Source organism: Onychostoma macrolepis, chromosome 07 (assembly GCF_012432095.1).
Source record: "Onychostoma macrolepis isolate SWU-2019 chromosome 07, ASM1243209v1, whole genome shotgun sequence".
NCBI lineage: Eukaryota > Metazoa > Chordata > Actinopteri > Cypriniformes > Cyprinidae > Onychostoma > Onychostoma macrolepis.
In genome coordinates this window covers 40,818,698-40,839,446 of record NC_081161.1, presented here as the reverse complement: position 1 = coordinate 40,839,446, position 20,749 = coordinate 40,818,698, and the positions used below count along the sequence as shown (strand labels likewise).

Genomic DNA, 20,749 nt, shown 5'->3' with positions numbered 1-20,749 from the left:
ATACAAAGCATGGTGACAAACTGAAATTAATTGAAGCTTGGGGAAAAATGCCAGTAAAATGAAGAAAATTCAAAAAATACCCCTGTACAAATAGACTAACTCTATTAGGCTCTTGTGATTGAAGTGAAATGTGAAATTGAAAGAAAAGTGTCTATTGTGCCATTGCATTTAGATCGGCTCATGTTGCATCAGCATTCTAATCACACACGTTTCTCTTGAGCTTATGAATGCTCACGAGTGCTCGCTTTCTGTATCATTTATTCCCGGTTTGAAGAACCATGCGATGAAAATAACCAATGTAAAGTCTCGATTTTGTGTAAAAAGCAATAAACTAATTCATAAATAGTTCTTAGCTTGTTTTGTCTGTGTAGCCTACAAAAATATGACATGCCATTTCCACAAACACAAAAACAGTTTTTTATTATATTAATCGACATTAATAAACATTATTACAAAATCAAGAGCAAATAATCAACAATGGCTTCTGTCATAATATTGCAGTGCAATTTATATTCATTTATATAATTTATATACTCCATGAAGGTTATTTAACATTATGCAAACGCTGTGTAAATGCATGCATGCCACCTTTGAGCAGCATTAAACAGTCTAAGTGTAAATAAACGTGATGCAGCTTCTGTTCCATCTTTGCAGTGTTAAGAAGGTATTTGTTGATGTTGATGTTTGTTGGTATTTGTTCTCCTTAAAGAAAAATCCTGGAAATCAATCCTAGCGGGTAACTATAGCCCCTTAATTGAAAAAGTTCATTTGTGAACCTGGTGATAAAGATTTTCACAATACTTTTTTATTCTAAATGTTCCGATTTCTCTGCATTGTGTTGAAATGGTAAAAACCCACAGGGGTTTCTCCGGCCAGACCAGTGCACTGACAAGAAGAAGCTCTTTTACACTGACAGCTGATATCTGCTCTTCTCCGGCCCCATTGGACTCATACAGTTTGATTCATGTGCTTCGTTGAGCGTCTGCACGGCCCCTGAAAAGACTGATGCTGGGAAGGGAATGATAGATGGGCTGTTTGATGGAGAGAGGCACTTTGGCTGGGAATCAGAGGACCGGGGTGCTGCTCGCAGTCAAATGCATCATAGCTCGCAGACTTGTGAAGGGTTCTGCTCTCTTTATATTAAAGTCTATAGAGAAATCTATCAGCAGATGCTCGTTTATCAAAGATGGAGCGGCTGTCACTGTGTCTGACTTCTGAATCGCTAACGGTCAGAGAACTGGGCTAATTATACACTAGGTTTGACTGCAGAACATGACAGTTTTTATGAATTTGTTCACATTGCACGCAATGCTGATCGGTTTTTCTCATGCTGACTGAGTCATGACAAATGCTGCATACTATTAAAGGAATAGTTCACTTCAAAATGAAAATTTGCTGAAAATGTATTCACTCTAAGGCCATCTAAGATGAGTTTGTTCCTTCATGGGAACATATCTGGACAAATTTAGCGTTACATTAGCATCGCTTACTCTGCAGTGAATGGGTGCCGTCAGAATGAGAGTCCAAACAGCTGATAAAAACATCACAATAATCCAGAACACGACCCCAGTCCATCAATTAATGTCTTGTTTGTAAGAATCTATCGGATTAGATTATTCATAATATTGTTTTTTCCAGTGAAAAAGTAATCTAGTCTGAATCAGGAGAGAAATATGCACAGATCAAACACCATTATGGATTACTCGTATTTCGGCCAGAAGTGATGGTTCAGTATTAAAATGCTTTAATGATGGATTTTTACAAACACACAGCTTTTTGCTTAAGAATATGTTAATTGATGCACTGGAGTTTTGTGGATTATTTGTGGATTATTGTGATATTTTTGGGTAAATTGCAAACGGAAGTGAGCATCCCTATGCCCTACTCCCTTTGAAGAGCACACTTCAAAGTGTGTTCTTTTAAGGGTGTAGGGCATTAGTGCCTCGTATTTGCATTTGGAACTCCCTTAGCAAAGGGAATGACTGACCAAACGTTACCTTGACAACGCTGTGCGTGCGTGCAGCATTCAGTACTCCATCAGTTGTTGCAAATATTATTTTATTTAAATATTGTCTCACTGTGTCTTATTTACTATTAAACTTTTTCAAACTAAACGTGCTTAAACTTGCTTACACTACCGTCTTTAATCAGCCTATTCTACTTACATTTGTATGTGAAGTTGAAATCAACCCCAGCTTTGCTTTAAAATGCATGGCAAGAGCTCCTAACTGAAGATCACAAACGGAAATCACTTCCGTGAAGTGACCATCACATGTTCCCTCCGCTAACGGGCTTCTGGAAGGGTCCTTCGTGAAGGGATTCAGTTGCTCACTTTCGTTCGGAACGTCCCTACAAATGGCGCCCCCTTCCTGAAGTGCCCTTGAAGGGCGCAAAAAAGCCTTTTGGAATTCGCCCTTTATCAGCTGTTTGGATTCTCATTCTGACGGCACCCATTCACTGCAGAGGATCAATCGGTGAGCAAGTGACGTAATGCTCAGTTTCTCCAAATCTGTTCCCATGAAGAAACAAATTAATCTGTATCTTGGATGGCGTGAGGGTGAGTACATTTTCAGCATTTCTGGGTAAGCTGTTTCTTTAAGTATTTTTATTATTTGCTTAGGGATGTGTACCTGGGAGGGCAGTCCAGGAGGTTGCACAGCTGTGGTTGACTGATCGGTTTGGGAAGATGATGACAGATTGAATGAGGCATCTCTTGGCCCTCTGACGTCAGACATCGTACCTTCCTCATCTGAGTCCCTCTGTTACCACAGGAAGTGCTGCATGTGCTCCACTCGTCCAAACGCCACTCAAACTCTACAACCCGCAAAAGACACAGAGAGAAATACAATACACACAAAGTTAGGGATGATATTCAAATTCTTGGTGATACAAATAAGTAAATAATTATTATTTTTTGTTCTGTAGTCTTTGAATCATTTAAAACTGACTTTTAACAATGATTTTAGATGATTTTGTTTTATTTTCATTTATTTAGTCATTGTATATATTGTATTGTATATAAATAGTACAGAATACTATAGAATGTGAATAAAGACCATCTACTGATCATTGATAAAATTCTAGACTCTTTAAACTGATCAAAAATGAAAGACATTTAAAATTTTATACTATATACTATACTTTTGGAATTCTATTTGGAATCAAAAAATTTGAAGCAGTACAACTGTTTTCAACATTGATAACAATAATAAATGTTTCTTGAGCAGTAAATCAGCATATTAGAAAGATTTCTGAAGGATCATGTGACACTGAAGTCCGGAGTAATGATGCTGAAAATTCAGCTTTGATCACAGGAATAAATTTAATATATATTAAAACAGAAAACAGTATCTATACGATAGTATATACTGTATATCCAGACATAAAGCCTGTGAATTTCAGTTATGAAGGGCAAAACAGGTATGGCATGAATCAATATCAGGGAAGCACTATTAGAGAAGCAACACTATTACTCAAGTGCTGCCAAATTGCCTGATTCAAAGAGAGAGGTTATAGGGACCATTTACAAGCCCTTAAAGGTTTAGGAATCTGGGCTTGAATATCTACACAATCGTCTCTGGCTTTTAAAATTCCTGGCATTGTGTGGGAACTGAAAGGAAGACATGCAGTTTTAACAAGACACAAATGAGCTCAGAGTGCTTGGTTTTCTACAAGACAGAACTGAAGTCCAATTCATGTCCAAACCTTCAACATAACACAGTCGAGTTTTACTTTCCTGTCTATTCTGGGTGTTAGGTTTCATCAGAAGACTACGGCTATTCATCATTCACACACTTTTTCTATTAGCACTTTTTGCTGACTTTAAGCATGCACTTCTTATGTATTGTCACATCACACATATAACAAAGATACAAAAACCCAATCACAAACAACAACATACATGAATGAAGAATAAAGAACAAAACCATGTATTACATAGATATTACAGTTGCATTGTGCACTTAGCTCGTAAATCCACAGCATACCGAATTTCAATCAAAAATACATAAATAAAAACAATATAAATCAATAAATAACTAATATATATATATGTGTGTATTATTAAATTATTAATTAATGTGTGTGTGTGTGTGTGTGTATATATATATATATATATATATATATATATATATATATAAAATTTAAAAATACATAAAATGCACACGCATATACATATTTTCATTTTTTTTTTTTTATTATATATACAGTATCTCACAAAAGTGAGTACACCCCTCACATTTCAGCAAAAATTTTTGTATATCTTCTCAAGGGACAATACTATAGAAATGAAACTTGGATATATTTTAGAGTAGTCAATGTGCAGCTTGTATAGAAATACAAATTTACTGTCCTCTAAATATAACTCAACATATAGCCATTATTGTCCAAATAACTGGCAACAAAAATGAGTACACCCTAAGTGAACATGTCAAAACTGTGTCCAAAGTGTCAATATTTTGTAGGGGCACCATTGTTATCTAGCACTGCCTTAATCCTCCTGGGCTTGGAATTCACCAGAGATTCACCAGAGCTGCGCAGGTTGTTGCTGGCATCCTCTTCCACTTCTCCACAAAGACATCACGGAGCTGTTGGATGTTAGACACATGGTGCTTCTCCACCTTCCACTTCAGGATGCCCCACATGTGTTCAATAGGGTTCAGGTCTGGAGATATACTTGGCCCCTCCATCACCTTCACCTTCAGCTTCATCAGCAAGGCAGTTGTCATCTTGGCGGTGTGTTTAGGGTCGTTATAACTGCCATTCGGCCCAGTTTCTGAAGGGAGGGCATCATCTTCTGCTTCAGAATGTCACAGTACATGTTGGAATCTATGTTTCCTTCAATGAACCGCAGCTCCCCAGCAGCACTCATGCAGCCCCAGACCATAATACTAACACCACCATGCTTGACTGTAGGCAAGATACAATTTTCTTGGAACTCCTCACCAGGGCGTCACCACACATGCTGGACACCATTTGAGCCAAACAAGTTTACCTTAGACTCATCAGACCACAGGACTTGTTTCCAGTAATTCATGCTCTTGGACAGGTTGTCTTCAACTGTTTGCAGGCTTTTTTGTGAGCCAGCTTCAGAAGAGGCTTCCTTCTGGGACGACTGCCATGCAAACTGACTTGTTGCAGTGTGTGGAGTATGGTCTGAGCACTGACAAGCTGACCTTCTGCTTCTGCAACCTCTAAAGCGATGCTGGCAGCACTCATGCGTCTGTTTTTTGAAGCCAGGTTCTGCACCTGACGCACAGCACGAGGACCTAACTTCTTTGATCGATCCTTGCGAGGCCTGTTTCCGTCTTGGAAAACCTCTGTATGCCACTGGCCACTGTACTGTAACTCAGTTTCAGGGTGTTACCAAACTTCTTATAGCCTCGGCCATCTTTGTGGAGAGCAACAATTCTAATTCTCAAATCCTCAGAGAGTTCTTTGCCACGAGGTGCCATGTTGAACATCCAGTGGTCAGTATGAGAGAATTGTACTCAAAGCACCAAATTTTAACTGCTCTAAAACAAGATACACAAATTTGTATGGTCCTGTCAAGCAGACATAAACACAAACATGATGAATAGGACATGTGGCTTTGCATGGTTAAACGACGTATAGCTGTTTTCACGTACGGTGTACTCACTTTTGTTGCTAGCTTTTTTGACAATAATGGCTGTATGTTGAGTTATTTTCAGAGGACAGTAAATCTGTACTGCTATACAAGTTGCACATTGACTACTCTAAAATATATCCAAGTTTCATTTCTATAGTATTGTCCCTTGAAAAAATATACTAAAATGATTGCCGAAATGTGAGGGGTGTACTCACTTTTGTCAGATACTGTACATAGAGAGAGAGATCCTTCATGCTTTCTCTGCAATGACAATGCATTGCATTTTCCTGCAATATATATATATATATATATATATATATATATATATATATACATACATATATAAATGAGGGCTTTTTCTGCTTTATGCTGAAAGCTTTGATGATATGAATTTGTTACAATGAATTGCCTCATCTGTGAAGGATATGTGTTGTATCTTAATATTAATCAGCAAGAGTGTGCATCTGATTCCTGAAAATGCAGCCTACAGAGGCAGCTCACTAGGATTTGGAAAAAAGCCAAAAAAATGATTTGGCACGTTTAGTGAAAAATCAGAATTGTTGTATGCTGCACACATGTTGGAAAATACAGCAGATCATCTGGCTATCCATACATGCATACTGTGCACATGCACATTGCACAATGCATATGTATTTCCAAAACTAAAGAGAGCTCTGAGTTTATTCCCCCATATTGTTTTTATTCACACTAACCTTGTGCAAGCACATGAATCCAAGCTGTGAGACGCTGTTGGTTGTTGGTTTGTGTTTGGCACTCGTAGCGTCCCTCAAATGTCCCTCCGTGCGTGTTCATCTCCAGAATTCGTCCCCCCACCAGCATGCGGTAGCTCACGCCTGGACTCTGCTTCAGGGTCTGGTTCTGATACGACCACTTGATGGGCTTCCTGTGACTGGGGACCACCGGGCAACCTGAAGGGGGTTATGGGTGAATTTTAAGAGGAAAAGGGGTTGAGGTCTCCTGTCATTTGCAATTAGTCTTAAAAACAAGACATTTATTGACTGAAGTGTGCAAACTGGAAATCAAGTTACTGGAAATCTGAACTCTCACACACAGAGAAACAAGAATAAGAGCTATAGCGGCTGTGCGGTTTGACGAACACTACAGTAAACTCTAGGCCTTATTCAGCAACAATTCATGTTTATGTCATAGAAGAAAGGTTTTTTAAGTTATTATCCAGGTAAAATATCTTAAAATCCTTGAGATAAGATACATTCACCCTGCAAAACAAGTGTGGTAAAAAATAAAAAGTACAAAAAAAGACACATTCTTTGAAAACTTGTCTTAAAATCTTATGCAGTGTTGCATAAGATAAAGATGAACTGAAATAAAATAATATAAATGTATTTTTATTTCACCAAGTTGTCAAAGCAGCATTTCTCATTTTCATTTAGTTTAACAATGTTCTAAAATAACTAATATTAAAACTGAAACATTTTTTAATTAACAAAAACTATATTAAAATAATAATAATAATACAAATGACACTTCGGAAAACATTGCATTAAGAATAAATAATAATAATAATAATAATGATGATGATAATTAATACTACTATTAATAATAATAATACATTTTAATAAAATTTACATTTACTGTGACTTATAAATGAAAAAAGTATTTGTGATAAACAATATTACTTTCTTTAGGTATAAAAATACTGAGTATCCAGTCCCATGAAACTACAAGACACAAGCCTTAACATGCAAATTATGTAGGTAAGACTAATAATATGGTGTTCATATTTCAAAACACACTCATACACTCCTAAAAATAAAGGTTCTTTATGGTGAAAAAAAGGTTCTTTAGATTATAAAATGTTCTTCACACTAAGATCCCAAAATAATTTTTCTTCAGCATTGCTGCAAATACCCCCTTTTGGAATCTTTATTCATAAGAGTGTATCATTTAAACAACATGAAAGTGGCGTACCTATCCTCAAGGTGTCTCCAGGTTTGACTGTGACGCTGGTGCCGATCACAGAGGCCATCAGAACCCTCTTCCTGTTCATCTCCTTTGAAGGCTCAGATTCACCCACAGCTCCTCCTGGCATCAAGACAGCACTGTGTCATCAAACATCTAACCATCAAAAGCAATCAACCAAAGCATTCCTACAGGTAGATTGTTCCTTTGATGGTTGAACGACCTCAAGTAGCTGAATTATTACTCCAAGTTAGAGCGTTTTTCCAATCAGCAGAGAGATTACAGCCCGTTTCGACCGTGATGGAGACAGAAATAACCTCAATTAATGAAATACGGCGGGAAGTCGTGTCATCTGAGGCCAAACAAGGCCTCGACTGCCTTCTGTTTGTGGCCTATAAGATCTCCAGAGACAAGCGGCCTCTATAAAGAAGGGAATATTTCTTCATTTCGCTGCAAAAATGGATTTTACCACCCCTCTCGCGTTATTTCTCAACAAGACGCGCCAAACGCTGCCAATATCAATAAGCGACTTGCAAATCTCCTGCCCAGTTCGCTGACTTTGAGGGAAACCGAGCCAACCCACAGAGTGCGGTTCACTTAGCACCGAAACGCTGTCGTGCGAGGATTTCCCTGTCACCCAGAGAAGTGTGGACTGATGTAGGGCTACTATGGGAATCGCTACTCACCCGCCACACGCAGCAGGCTGGAGGCCACCGACTTTCCAATGCTGTTGGCAGCCACGCAGGAGTAGGTGCCGTAGTCTGGCGGTGTGAGGTTTCTCAGGAGCAGAGATCCGTCCGGGAGAGGACTAGCGCTGGCGCCCAGCGGACCCTCCTTGCGGTGCCAGCTCAGCGTTGGCCGCGGGACACCTGTTCAGAGACAAACGTCACGCCACTCTCAATCAATCAGTTCACACTGGAGTTTGGGGCTGACACTAATCACCGCTTTCTATGAGTAGGGTACACTTTAGGTGTCCCATTACTTTTTAAAGGTGTTTGAGGGACAAATTGTATGTTGTCGGAAATGTTAGATACTTTACATGAATTATTATTTAAAATAAAATTAGCATTGCAGAAAAAGATGGTATTTTTAAACACATCAAATCAAGCCCTTAAAATTGTGATTTTGGCCTTTACCGCCTCATGCCCTTCTAGATCAGAGATCGCATTAACCGACAATTTTCCGTCATTGACGGAAAAAATCTGAAGGCCGTCCATCACTTTGACAGACTACACTGAGGGTGATCTACTGTAATTTACAACTGTAATTCCCACCCCTGTCCAGTTGGTGGCGAGCATGCTCCAGTGTGGCAGCAAAGCGCGGGATCATCAGCCTCCAGAACAAAAATAAAACTGTCACGAGTCTTTTGCTATGCCTTTGATTACGCACAGGTGAGTATCCACTAGTAAAGTGAAAGAGATGATCAGTTCGGTGCATTACAGGCTGTTCATCAACTGAAAACAGCTACTTTTATAAGGTTAATAGCCCAATGTGACATATATGTCACCATAATATCTTTGTAACTTGTTTTATATCAATTTGTTCAAGAAATGTATTAAAATCAGGTTAAGAGTAATCTAGGATATGTTATTAAAACATTAGAATTGTTGCATGGGTTGAAACATACCTTTTTTAACAAAAAACAAGCGTTTTTTTTTTTCATTTCTGATGCTGTAACGTGCTAACCAGACAGGACACCATTTTGGAAATGTTGCCATGGCAACAAAAAATGCACAAATTGTCACATGACTGAACCTGGGTGTTCATTATATGTCACTTAGGGACTTCCTGAGTTGAAAGTGAGGGATAATGCTTTAAAAAGACCTTTCCAGATAATCACCAGTGTTTGTGACACCCGCATCATAAATAAGTGAATAAATAAGCTTTCCATTGATGTATGGTTTGTTAGGATCAGACAATATTTGGCCGATATACAACTATTTGAAAATCTGGAATCTGAGGGTGCAAAAAAATCGAAATATTGAGAAAATCGCCTTTAAAGTTGTCCAAATGAAGTTCTTAGTAATGCATATTACTAATCAAAAATTAAGTTTTTATATATTTACGGTAAGAAATTTACAAAATATCTTCATGGAACATGATCTTTACTTAATATTCTAATGATTTTTGGCATAAAAGAAAAATCGATAATTTTGACCCATACAATGTATTTTTGTCTATTGCTACAAATATACCCCAGCGACTTAAGACTGGTTTTGTGGTCCAGGGTCACATATATATATCATTTATAGAAAATATATGGTGTAACCAACTATAATCCACTATTATTATTATTATTCATTAACAATTAATACTATTAATTTGTGTTTAATGTTTGATTAAAAAAATTTGTAGTGCCAAAATTACTATCCAGGGCTGAGTTGCAACGCGCAACGTAACGCAACGCAATAAAGTAAAGTAAAGTAAAGTAACGTAACGTAACGTAACGTAACATAAAATAAAATAATAATAGTTCATATAATATTTAGTTTGAGTTTCACATTCAACCATTTGAAATATATATTTAGAGTTTCAGACCCTATTTTGCACCCCAATCAAGAAAAGTTGGTCTGGGCGCAGCTTTCCCAAAAACAAACCTAAGCTCTTGACAAATCACTGAACAAGTTTCAGTATTTAGGGGCAACTGCTATCGTGCCCTTAAAAGACTCATATGTCAACATCAAAGCCTGCGCCGAATAAATCAAACCGCAGAAAATGTTGATTCAAAGAGCAGATCAACAAGAGGCCAGCAGATTGCCACGAATTACTTGTACAAATGGGCACAATGAATGCAAATTGCCTCCCTCCAACCAGTTCCCATGGGACGCCCCTGCTGAAAATAATGAGCAGCACATGGATTGGAGTCTGAGTTTTATGGTCCCCCGTTCTGCCGAATGGAGACATTAGTACTGACATACGGCCGTTAGTCTGAGAGCCAATGAATAGACACACTCTTAGGAATGGAAAATCGCATCGGAGGCCTTGAGGTGTGTGTGTGTGTGTGCATCAAGCGCATACGTGGGCATTGACACACTCTGGCACCAGTAAACAGTCAGGCATGCCTGCAAAGATGGCAGGAAGTGATGTTGTTAAGATGTAGGTAGGATTAATAGTGGCCGCCGCAGTGACCTCTGCTCTCCTGGAGAGGGAATTTCCACTGGGAGGAGAAACATACACAGGAACAATAACTGCATGATGATGAAGAAAAAAATGGAACATTAAAAGAAGATATATTACATACAAAATGTTTATCTCTACGTGCTGACCGCCTACTGACTGCAGACTCGTCCAAACACACGCTCCGTTCCAATACACATTAGAAGTGCTTTCAAAACTACCCTTTCTTTGGCTTCTGACCAGTCAGAGAGATCGAAAGGTAGTACTTTGATGCCAGTGATCTTTGTTTTTACTATTACTGTTGCTATTTTCACTAGTCCTATTCTTATTCATTTTATCATTATTGTTATTATTTGCTAAGGTTTTGCATTAATTGATGTAAAGCACATTGGTCAACTTATGTTTAACAGTGCTATTTAAATGAAATTGACACAGAATATCTGGCTACACTGTTAGCATTTTAACTATAAATAAAAAAAAATTATAAAAATACAATAAAATGAAAAAAAAAAAACCTTTGATTATTTGATGTTTATTGCTAGAAAATAATAGAAACAAATAATAAAATAATATATTTTGTTCCATTTCTCCTCTATTTAACTATATAAAAATGTATAAACATAAAATGAACTGAAATATAAAACAGTTCAGTAAACCAAGCAAAATATTTTTCCTTTCACTAAAATTTAATAAATAAAATAAAATAAAATAAAATAAAATAAAATAAAATAAAATAAAATAAAATAAAATAAAATAAAATAAAATAAAATAAAATAAAATAATTATTTAATGTTTATCACTAGAAAATAATAGAAACAGAAAAATAAATTATTTTTTATGCTTTATTTTCTTTCTTCTGTTCCAATATCAGGCTATGCTGTTATACACTATATAACAATATAACTATATAAACAATACAACAATTTATAACTATAAAATGAACAGAAAAATAAAATAATATTATTTAGTTTGACCTTCTGATCTGATCACAATCAATATTTTCAATATATATAAAATACACTTTTTATGTGCCTTTTCACTTTTGTTCCAATTTCTTAGCTTTGAAATTATCATTTTAACTACATAGTCTGGCTGCAGATAAATAAAAGACAGCAGACAAATAAAACTATAAATTTATTTAAAAAATTATATTTGAAATGATTTCAATACTAAAGAGTATTAATAAAATGATTTAGATTTACTTAAAGAAAGAGGAATGTATTTTTAGCAACATGCAAATGTTAAAATCTACTAGAATTAATATCCTCCTGTGTGCTTTGCTCTTCTAATATGATGCACAGAGTAGCTGCCTATTTAGAGTGCTCCAAAATCACATCCAAACTCCCGTTTGAGGTTACATGGAAGTATATGTAGGCAGCTTACTAGATTTTAGAACGGATCTACGGTTAATGCCCTGCGTGATAAGCAGACTGAATTCTGCTCTGTAATAACGTGACCTGGATCAGACACTCGCTGTATCCGGGTGTGTGTGTCCTCTAACAACACATCTCTCCACACCATCAGCTTAACCACTCAATTACAGTATCTTCTTACATCATTACCCATACTGCACTGCTCCGTGCCTGCCTATGCCGGCCTGGACGCATTCTTCAAATCCTGTTTACTCATCTTAGGGAATCAGATGGTGATGAAAGCATGAGAGAACAGCTGACACTTGTGGCTTTCTGGCCTTTTGTGAGGCCAGTGTTCACAGCAGGTGTCCTCTGCATCAACCAAATCACTAGATAAACAAGTCGGTGAGTGAAGACAGACACAACAACCTCAGAGACCTTTGTTTATATAAACATGCAAATAAAAAGGAGGTTAAAGGGAGAATAGTGTCCAGTTTGCGGGGCATGAAAGACCCAAAACTACAAAAAAAATTATCTCATTTCAGGGTTTTATTGAACAATGAGGCTATTAAACACCATAAGTACATCTGAATTATATTAAAGTCCACTGCGTAGGTTGAAATCTATAGACAGCTCTATAAAAAGCATATTTTAGTACAATAGAGCGACAGGAGCCCTGTTTTGCTACAGTAGATTGGCGTTTGTAAATGACGCAGCGCGGCATAAATCCCATCGAAGGGCCCCGCATCCTGAACGCCTGTTGACTTTACAAACCATTTCTGTCCAATTAGCCAAATCTTTCACCAAAACCACATGAACAAGAGCTGTTAAGCATGGGATATGCACACATCAAACATGTTCACGTTTTCACAGAGTGAAGCGTCTCGATAATTTGAAGAATCTACATTGAGGCTGCACTGGACATTGCGGCAACTGGTAATGACGAAAAGAGGTTTGCTCACGAAAATACACATTAGTGCAATTAAGCCATAGACTGTGTGTGTGTCAGATTGACTTTTAGCATTTTTTTTTGCCAAATCTCACTAATTAGATTTCATTTTATAAGTTACACAATGTGAAACAATGCATTGTGTATTTATGTTTTATGGGGGAATCTCAAAATAGAAATGTCAGGTCATATTTCACCCTAAAATTAAAAATACATACATGTCCTATTTTTGTATTATATCTTATTAATATATATATATTAATATAATATAATATAATTATTTGTGTCAAACTTAACGTGTTAACGCAGGCGATTAATTTTTTCAATTTAACGTGTTAAAAATATTTAACTCAATTATGTGAAGATTGTTTTAAGTTCACTTAAATTAGAAGGCTATAGCCAATGGGTAAATATCTTTATAAAATTTCTCAATTTTATAGAGAAATCAGTATTGGTATCAGTTATACTGGCCTTCAGTCATAAAAAAAGGTGCCATTAAACAAATATTTTAAAATATACTGTCTTTATATTGTTTGTACATTAATTTGAATATTGAATGTGAAATTATTGCAATATAAAAGTATATTTAAAAACTTTAATGCTAGGTGGGATTAATCGCGATTAATTTCAGAAAAATGTGCGATTAATTAGTTTTTTTTTAATTAATCGATTGCGATTAATTAGTTTTTTTTTAATTAATCGATTGACAGCACTAAATGTAATTTTTTGGCTAAATAGCACATAAGAGCATTATGTGAGACTAAGCATTGGTATTTATTATTTATTTATTAATTATGCATCAAATTTTATGACATGACAATGATTTTTTAATTATGCAAATAAAAATAAAAATAAATAAATATATATATATATATATATATATATATATATATATATATATATATATATATACTTGTTTTTTTTTATTTTGGTTGTGCAGTGTCCTACATTATTGTATCCTTTTATTATTATTTTAGCGTATTAAATTAAGTACATTAAAATATTATAAATAATTTTAAACAATATATTAAAATGTTTATCTAATTTAATTATAATTTTGTATTACATTTTATTACATATATAATATAATATAATATAATATAATATAATATAATATAATATAATATAATATAATATAATATAATATAATATAATATAATATAATATAATATAATATAATATTTTTGTTTAATAGCACTATGAATTTGCTTCTCGATCACATTATGTTAGACTAAGCACTGGTGTTTATTATTTATTTAATTATGCTTCAAGTTTTTATGACATGATATAATGATTTTTTTTTTTTTTTTTAATTTGCAAAATACTTTTTTTTTTTTTTTCATTGTGAAATTTCATAATTCTGGAGATTCACCTGTAAATCATCCCATACCTTTGACGGGGCACTCGAGGGTGAGGTTGGCACCCAAACGGACACTGATAACCCCTCCAACCACCACCTTCAGACTGCTGCTCTTCAGATCTGACGTGTTTCTCCGCGAGGCAGCGATCATGGGAGTTTCTGTATATAAAGAAGTTTCTGTTTATAAACCATCCGCTCACATTGTATACAAAACAGTCACTACAGAGAGCAACCGTGTGTAATGTCTCACCAGCCAGCAGAACTAGTGTTGTCTCTGAATCAGAGCCCAAGTCATTGGTGGCGGTGCATCTGTAGATTCCCACATCACTGGCGCCGGGGCTGAGGATGTGTACTTCTCCATCGCTGTCCCACGATACCCTGGGGAGGGCAAGAGAGACACGTCCAATCAGCTGTGGAGTTCAGAGGACACCATTTCATTGCGTTTCCCATACTCACGTATGCAGCATTAAAGATCCCCTGTGACGAAAATCAAGCTTTTAACATTCTTTACATGTCTATCCAGGGTTTTCAATGTGCTTAAAACCATGTGAAAATTCATCAGTCAACATAATTGCTGAGCATTTTCTCCTTAAAACTGCAGTGTAATAAAGACAGTCTCAAAAATACGATTTGAACCGCGTAAATGAACTTGCAGTTTGGGGCTTTTCATATAATTAGCAAAGCGTTTTTACCTAAAGATGTTGTTTTAGAAGTTATCTGTCTGAAATGGGAAATGGGAACATGGTTTGTGGACAACAACAATAACACATTATTAGCTGTTTGATAACATAGTCGAGCCAAAGGCTAATAATAGCAATTACTGTTACGTGTGCGACGTTGTAGAGAGAGAGACATAAAATCCACTACCATTCTGAGACATGGACTTGTAAACAATTCTTCAGAATCAGTTTCTGGTTCAAACATACGTATCTGAATGAATCTAGTATTGCCACTTGCCATTGTGTAGCGTTTAATACAAAAAGTGGAGCAGGTAGTGAAGGTGGGGGTAATTTGCATATTCATGACTAAATGAGGTAAGGGTGAGGTAAGGGTGTAGAGTTTTATTCAAGCCATTTTAAGGCACGAAGAAATTATTTTCACAAAAAGGTATTGATATGTAATTTTGATTATCAAAGATGAGTTTTAAAGGCTAAAATTAGTGACTGAAACCTGGTTGTATTGGGGTTAAAACAACAACTGGTTTCTATGCATTACAGACTGAGGTGAGACCACAGGAGCTCAATGCCCTTTCAGTGAAAACACACACCATGATTGTGTCTTAAGGAAGTCACACCGTCGGATCAGGTCGAGATCTGGTTCAATCTCTCATTTCCTGTGTATCAATCAGAGGTGTCCCTCAGGCTCTGCTACTCTTAGTTCTGGTTCACGTGATCTCCTACAGCAATCAGGAGTCCCAGAAGAGCCAATCAGAGGCAGCGCGATGGACTCTCAGAGGTGTTTATATACCTGATTAAAGTGTTTATTGTGCAGACGCCATTGTGTGTGTCTGGAGAGCTGCTCGGGGACTTCGTCTGATACTTGTGAAAGACTAGTGGGCCTCCAGAGCCAAAGAAAAAAAGTAAGTTTTGAATTTGTAGCGATCCTACAACAGAGTAACACTAGAGAAGGCATCCGCTTAATAGATATTTTCTCAAAACTAGAAAAAATCAATTTTTTATTTAATTCGTTATTTGACAGGGACATTAGACAGTCAGAAAACTTCCCCAGAATTAGCTACAGAGCTAAATTTCATCTGCTGTCCCTGGGCAGAAAAATACAAAACAAATTATGTGACAAAAACATCAGTATAATACCACGTACAGTAAAATCCCCCCGAAATTTAACAGATAAAAAATATAATCCCCCACATAGAAACTACAATCCAAATTTCTACAAAATACCCCCTATAAATACTACAAAGCATCATCCTACAAACAATTATAAAAAATTTTACAACTCACCAAAGTTTCATTCAGAATACAGAAATACTCAATGGTCACACACCTGACTCGTCTTTAACCATATTTTCAAATATAGCTGAAAAAATGTGCTAAGGTTGGACACTGTCTTATATTAATTGGTAAATTATTCCAGTTATTAACAGCCCTTACAGAGAAAGCTGAACGACCAAAACCAGTAACTCTAAAATTCACTGCACAATCACCTCTTGACGAAGCTCTAGTTTGTCTTATATTTTCAGTACAAGAGAAAACAAATTCCTTCAAGGGTGAAGGTGCAAGATTGTTAACAATTTTGTACGTTAAACAACAATTATAAAACACAATAAAATTGTCAAAAGTAAAAAAAATTGTAATTTGTAATTTTTCACCATTAACTAATACAGGTGCATCTCAATAAATTAGAATGTCGTGGAAAAGTTAATTTATTTCAGTAATTCAACTCATGTATTAAATAAATTCAATGCACACAGACTGAAGTAGTTTAAGTCTTTGGTTCTTTTAATTGTGATGATTTTGGCTCACATTTAACAAAAACCCACCAATTCACTATCTCAACAAATTAGAATATGGTGACATGCCAATCAGCTAATCAACTCAAAACACCTGCAAAGGTTTCCTGAGCCTTCAGAATGGTCTCTCAATTTGGTTCACTAGGCTACACAATCATGGGGAAGACTGCTGATCTGACAGTTGTCCAGAAGACAATCATTGACACCCTTCACAAGGAGGGTAAAGCCTCGTTTATACTCGCGCCTAAGCGAACTTACGGACGCGTCGAGTATAAACCAGGCTTAAGCCACAAACATTCATTGCCAAAGAAGCTGGCAGTTCACAGAGTGCTGTATCCAAGCATGTTAACAGAAAGTTGAGTGGAAGGAAAAAGTGTGGAAGAAAAAGATGCACAACCAACCGAGAGAACCACAGCCTTATGAGGATCGTCAAGCAAAATCGATTCAAGAATTTGGGTGAACTTCACAAGGAATGGACTGAGGCTGGGGTCAAGGCATCAAGAGCCACCACACACAGACATGTCAAGGAATTTGGCTACAGTTGTCCTCTCCTGAACCACAGACAACGTCAGACGCGTCTTACCTGGGCTAAGGAGAAGAAGAACTGGACTGTTGCTCAGTGGTCCAAAGTCCTCTTTTCAGATGAGAGCAAGTTTTGTATTTCATTTGGAAACCAAGGTCCTAGAGTCTGGAGGAAGGGTGGAGAAGCTCATAGCCCAAGTTGCTTGAAGTCCAGTGTTAAGTTTCCACAGTCTGAGATGATTTGGGGTGCAATGTCATCTGCTGGTGTTGGTCACTGCACCCGTTTACCAAGAAATTTTGGAGCACTTCATGCTTCCTTCTGCTGACCAGCTTTTTAAAGATGCTGATTTCATTTTCCAGCAGGATTTGGCACCTGCCCACACTGCCAAAAGCACCAAAAGTTGGTTAAATGACCATGGTGTTGGTGTGCTGGACTGGCCAGCAAACTCACCAGACCTGAACCCCACAGAGAATCTATGGGGTATTGTCAAGAGGAAAATGAGAAACAAGAGACCAAAAAAATGCAGATGAGCTGAAGGCCACTGTCAAAGAAACCTGGGCTTCCATACCACCTCAGCAGTGCCACAAACTGATCAGCTCCATGCCACGCCGAATTGAGGCAGTAATTAAAGCAAAAGGAGCCCCTACCAAGTATTGAGTACATATACAGTGAATGAACATACTTTCCAGAAGGCCAACAATTCACTAAAAATGTTTTTTTTTTTTTTATTGGTCTTATGAAGTATTCTAATTTGCTGAGATCGTGAATTGGTGGATTTTTGTTAAATGTGAGCCAAAATCATCACAATTAAAAGAACCAAAGACTTAAACTACTTCAGTCTGTGTGCACTGAATTTATTTAATACACGAGTTTCACAATTTGAGTTGAATTACTGAAATAAATGAACTTTTCCACGACATTCTAATTTATTGAGATGCACCTGTATATAATACAGTAAAAACAGTAATGTTGGTGTATTCGGAGTCCCAGAATCCTTCAGAAATCATTCAGATATGCAGATTTGCAGCTCACAAAATATTTCTTCTAATTATCAATGTTGAAAACAGTTGTGCTGCTTAATATTGGAGAAACTGCAATACTGTTTTTCAGGATTCTTTATGAAAAGAAATTCAAAAGAACAGCATTTATTTGAAACAGAAATCTTTTGTCTTTTCTGAAAAAAGCATTTCTTTCAAAAATACTGATACACACAAACACACACACACACACACACAAGTATGTGTACTATTTGAAAAGTACTATTTGTAAGAAACACAACGTTGTTGCCAATGTGAACAATTCAAAATCAATCATTTCTAAGGCTTGATTTCAGTGAGGATGCTGCCTTAGAATACAGCTGCCTATGTAGACAGACACAGCATGGAAGCTCCCTATGTTCTGGAAGAGAAACAGAGTGATTAAGAAAGTCAGAATGGGTTAGAAAGCTCCAGGGTGCAGTGAGCTCTCCATCCACTCCCACCCAAAGCCACAAAGGGACACCGGCACAAAATGTGCATTGTATCCCATCCAGCACACATCTCATGAAAGCCCACTCATTCAGAGCCACTAATAAAAACACAGCAGCTGAGTCATGTCTGAAGTATCCAACTCATAGAAAAGATATCATCTAAAGTGTGATGGCACGTCTGGAGCGACTCAAATGTGTGCGGAAAATCAGCTTCGGGACAACGGCAGCATTGTTTCCACAATCACAAACATTATCCTACTGTACACTTACATGCCACATCTAAATGAACAAAATAATGATTACGAGATGTCTTTGGGAAAATTCAAGCTTGCATTTCAAATAATTTCAGATGATTGCTTTTTTCTTGTTTTATGCATAAACCTAATTTGAATGTTTCTAACTTGAACTTAATTCAAGACATATTGTCTGCAAAAGTCTGAAAAACTTTGTCCCTCAAATAAATATATCTTGTTTATCTGATGTTTACATATTTTTTTACTGGAAAACAAAGCAAGAATACTGATTAAAATTTAGTGTTCAGTGTTCCTGTGTTGACATACACATTGAAACAGGAAGTTGAGGCAGAACCAAGTTTTGTTATTGTTAGCTAAAAGTAAAAAAATAGATAAATATTTTTTGTTAATTGAAATAAAGCTGAAATTAAAACAAGGTACAAAGAATAGATGAAAAATTAAAACTTAAAAAGTTTAAACGAAAACTAGAAAATTATCGTCACAACTAGGTGATTTTTTGTTTTTAAGTTTCATGGAAATTACATGAAATTATTACATTTAAATGATTCAAATATTAAATACTAAAATTGCTAAATAATATTACTTGAACAGACATGAAAGCAAAATGTAACATTTTAAACAAAAAAAGACAAAAGCACCTAAAATGACTCAAATTTAAATTAAAACCTGAAAATATAAAAACAAATTAGATGAAAAATTCAAACTTAAAAAGGTTAAAAAGAAACTAGAAACTAGTTACATTAACAACTAACTGGAAAAAAATGTAATTGAAGAAAATTACATTTAAATGATTAAAATATTAAATAATAAAATTACCCAATAATAATTAAAGATAAAGTTTTATATTTTAAAACCAAATAAAATGACAATAGCACAAAAATGACTAAAATAAAAAAAAAAAATATATATATATATATAAAAATAAAAGCTAATTTAAAACATTACTATAAAGGAATATAAATAATACTAGGTATAACTAGGTTTATTTACTAGCCCAAGTCAAAAGAACCAACCCCTAAAAACTGTACATAATCTAGATATGGTTTGGGTGCATTTTTCACATTATGGTGGAAATCATAAAGATGATTGCTTAAAAACAGAACAGCACATCTCTTCTCATCAAGATTCGAGGTATAATTCATATCTAGAACACAAAAGTGCAGGTTAAACTCCAAAGTTTAATACTTAAAGTCACGGTTTTGTTTAAATCACTAACCCTAAATACTGTATGAGCAATAGTAATTAATTCCCAGTCTTCTGTTGCGAGACGAAGCAGAAAATGCAGTGGTTTGAGTGTGAAATCCCGTTCACAGCTCTAGGTGTAAAGCAACCTTGTTAAGACCTGATTTAGAGCATCGCAGCGGTGCCAAGACACATCTGAATGAAAGAGTGCGAAAGGGTGAGACTTCACACAGCTTTAGAGTCCGTGAACGTCAATCACCTCGCCTGTGTTTTGCTTCACTTTAGGCCAAAAATAAGAAGCGCTATGTAAGCGCCACAGCAGAGACGGCCCTGGGGCCACGAGCGCCACAGGAGCCGCGGATGGGAGGAGAATGCAGATCTACAGCGTCACACAGAGCCATGCTTCTCCACTGAGGCTGTCACTGCACACGTTTCATATGAAATCACTTCTTTTCAGGTCACCTCAAAGTGTTGGATGTTCCCAGTTTACCCACAACAACATGGAAAAAAAAGAAAAGTTTTTTT

General features: G+C 36.2%; 1 protein-coding gene across 1 annotated transcript in view; it reads right to left on the bottom strand.

The window, feature by feature from the left end:
* The window catches only part of adamtsl3 (ADAMTS-like 3), a 183,362-nt gene that overhangs the window by 8,468 nt on the left and 154,145 nt on the right, over positions 1-20,749 (bottom strand). Inside the window, 6 exon segments of the mRNA XM_058780368.1 lie at positions 2,631-2,814; positions 6,322-6,537; positions 7,559-7,672; positions 8,236-8,418; positions 14,358-14,486; positions 14,578-14,705. Of these exon segments, the coding sequence (XP_058636351.1) occupies positions 2,631-2,814; positions 6,322-6,537; positions 7,559-7,672; positions 8,236-8,418; positions 14,358-14,486; positions 14,578-14,705 (954 nt within the window).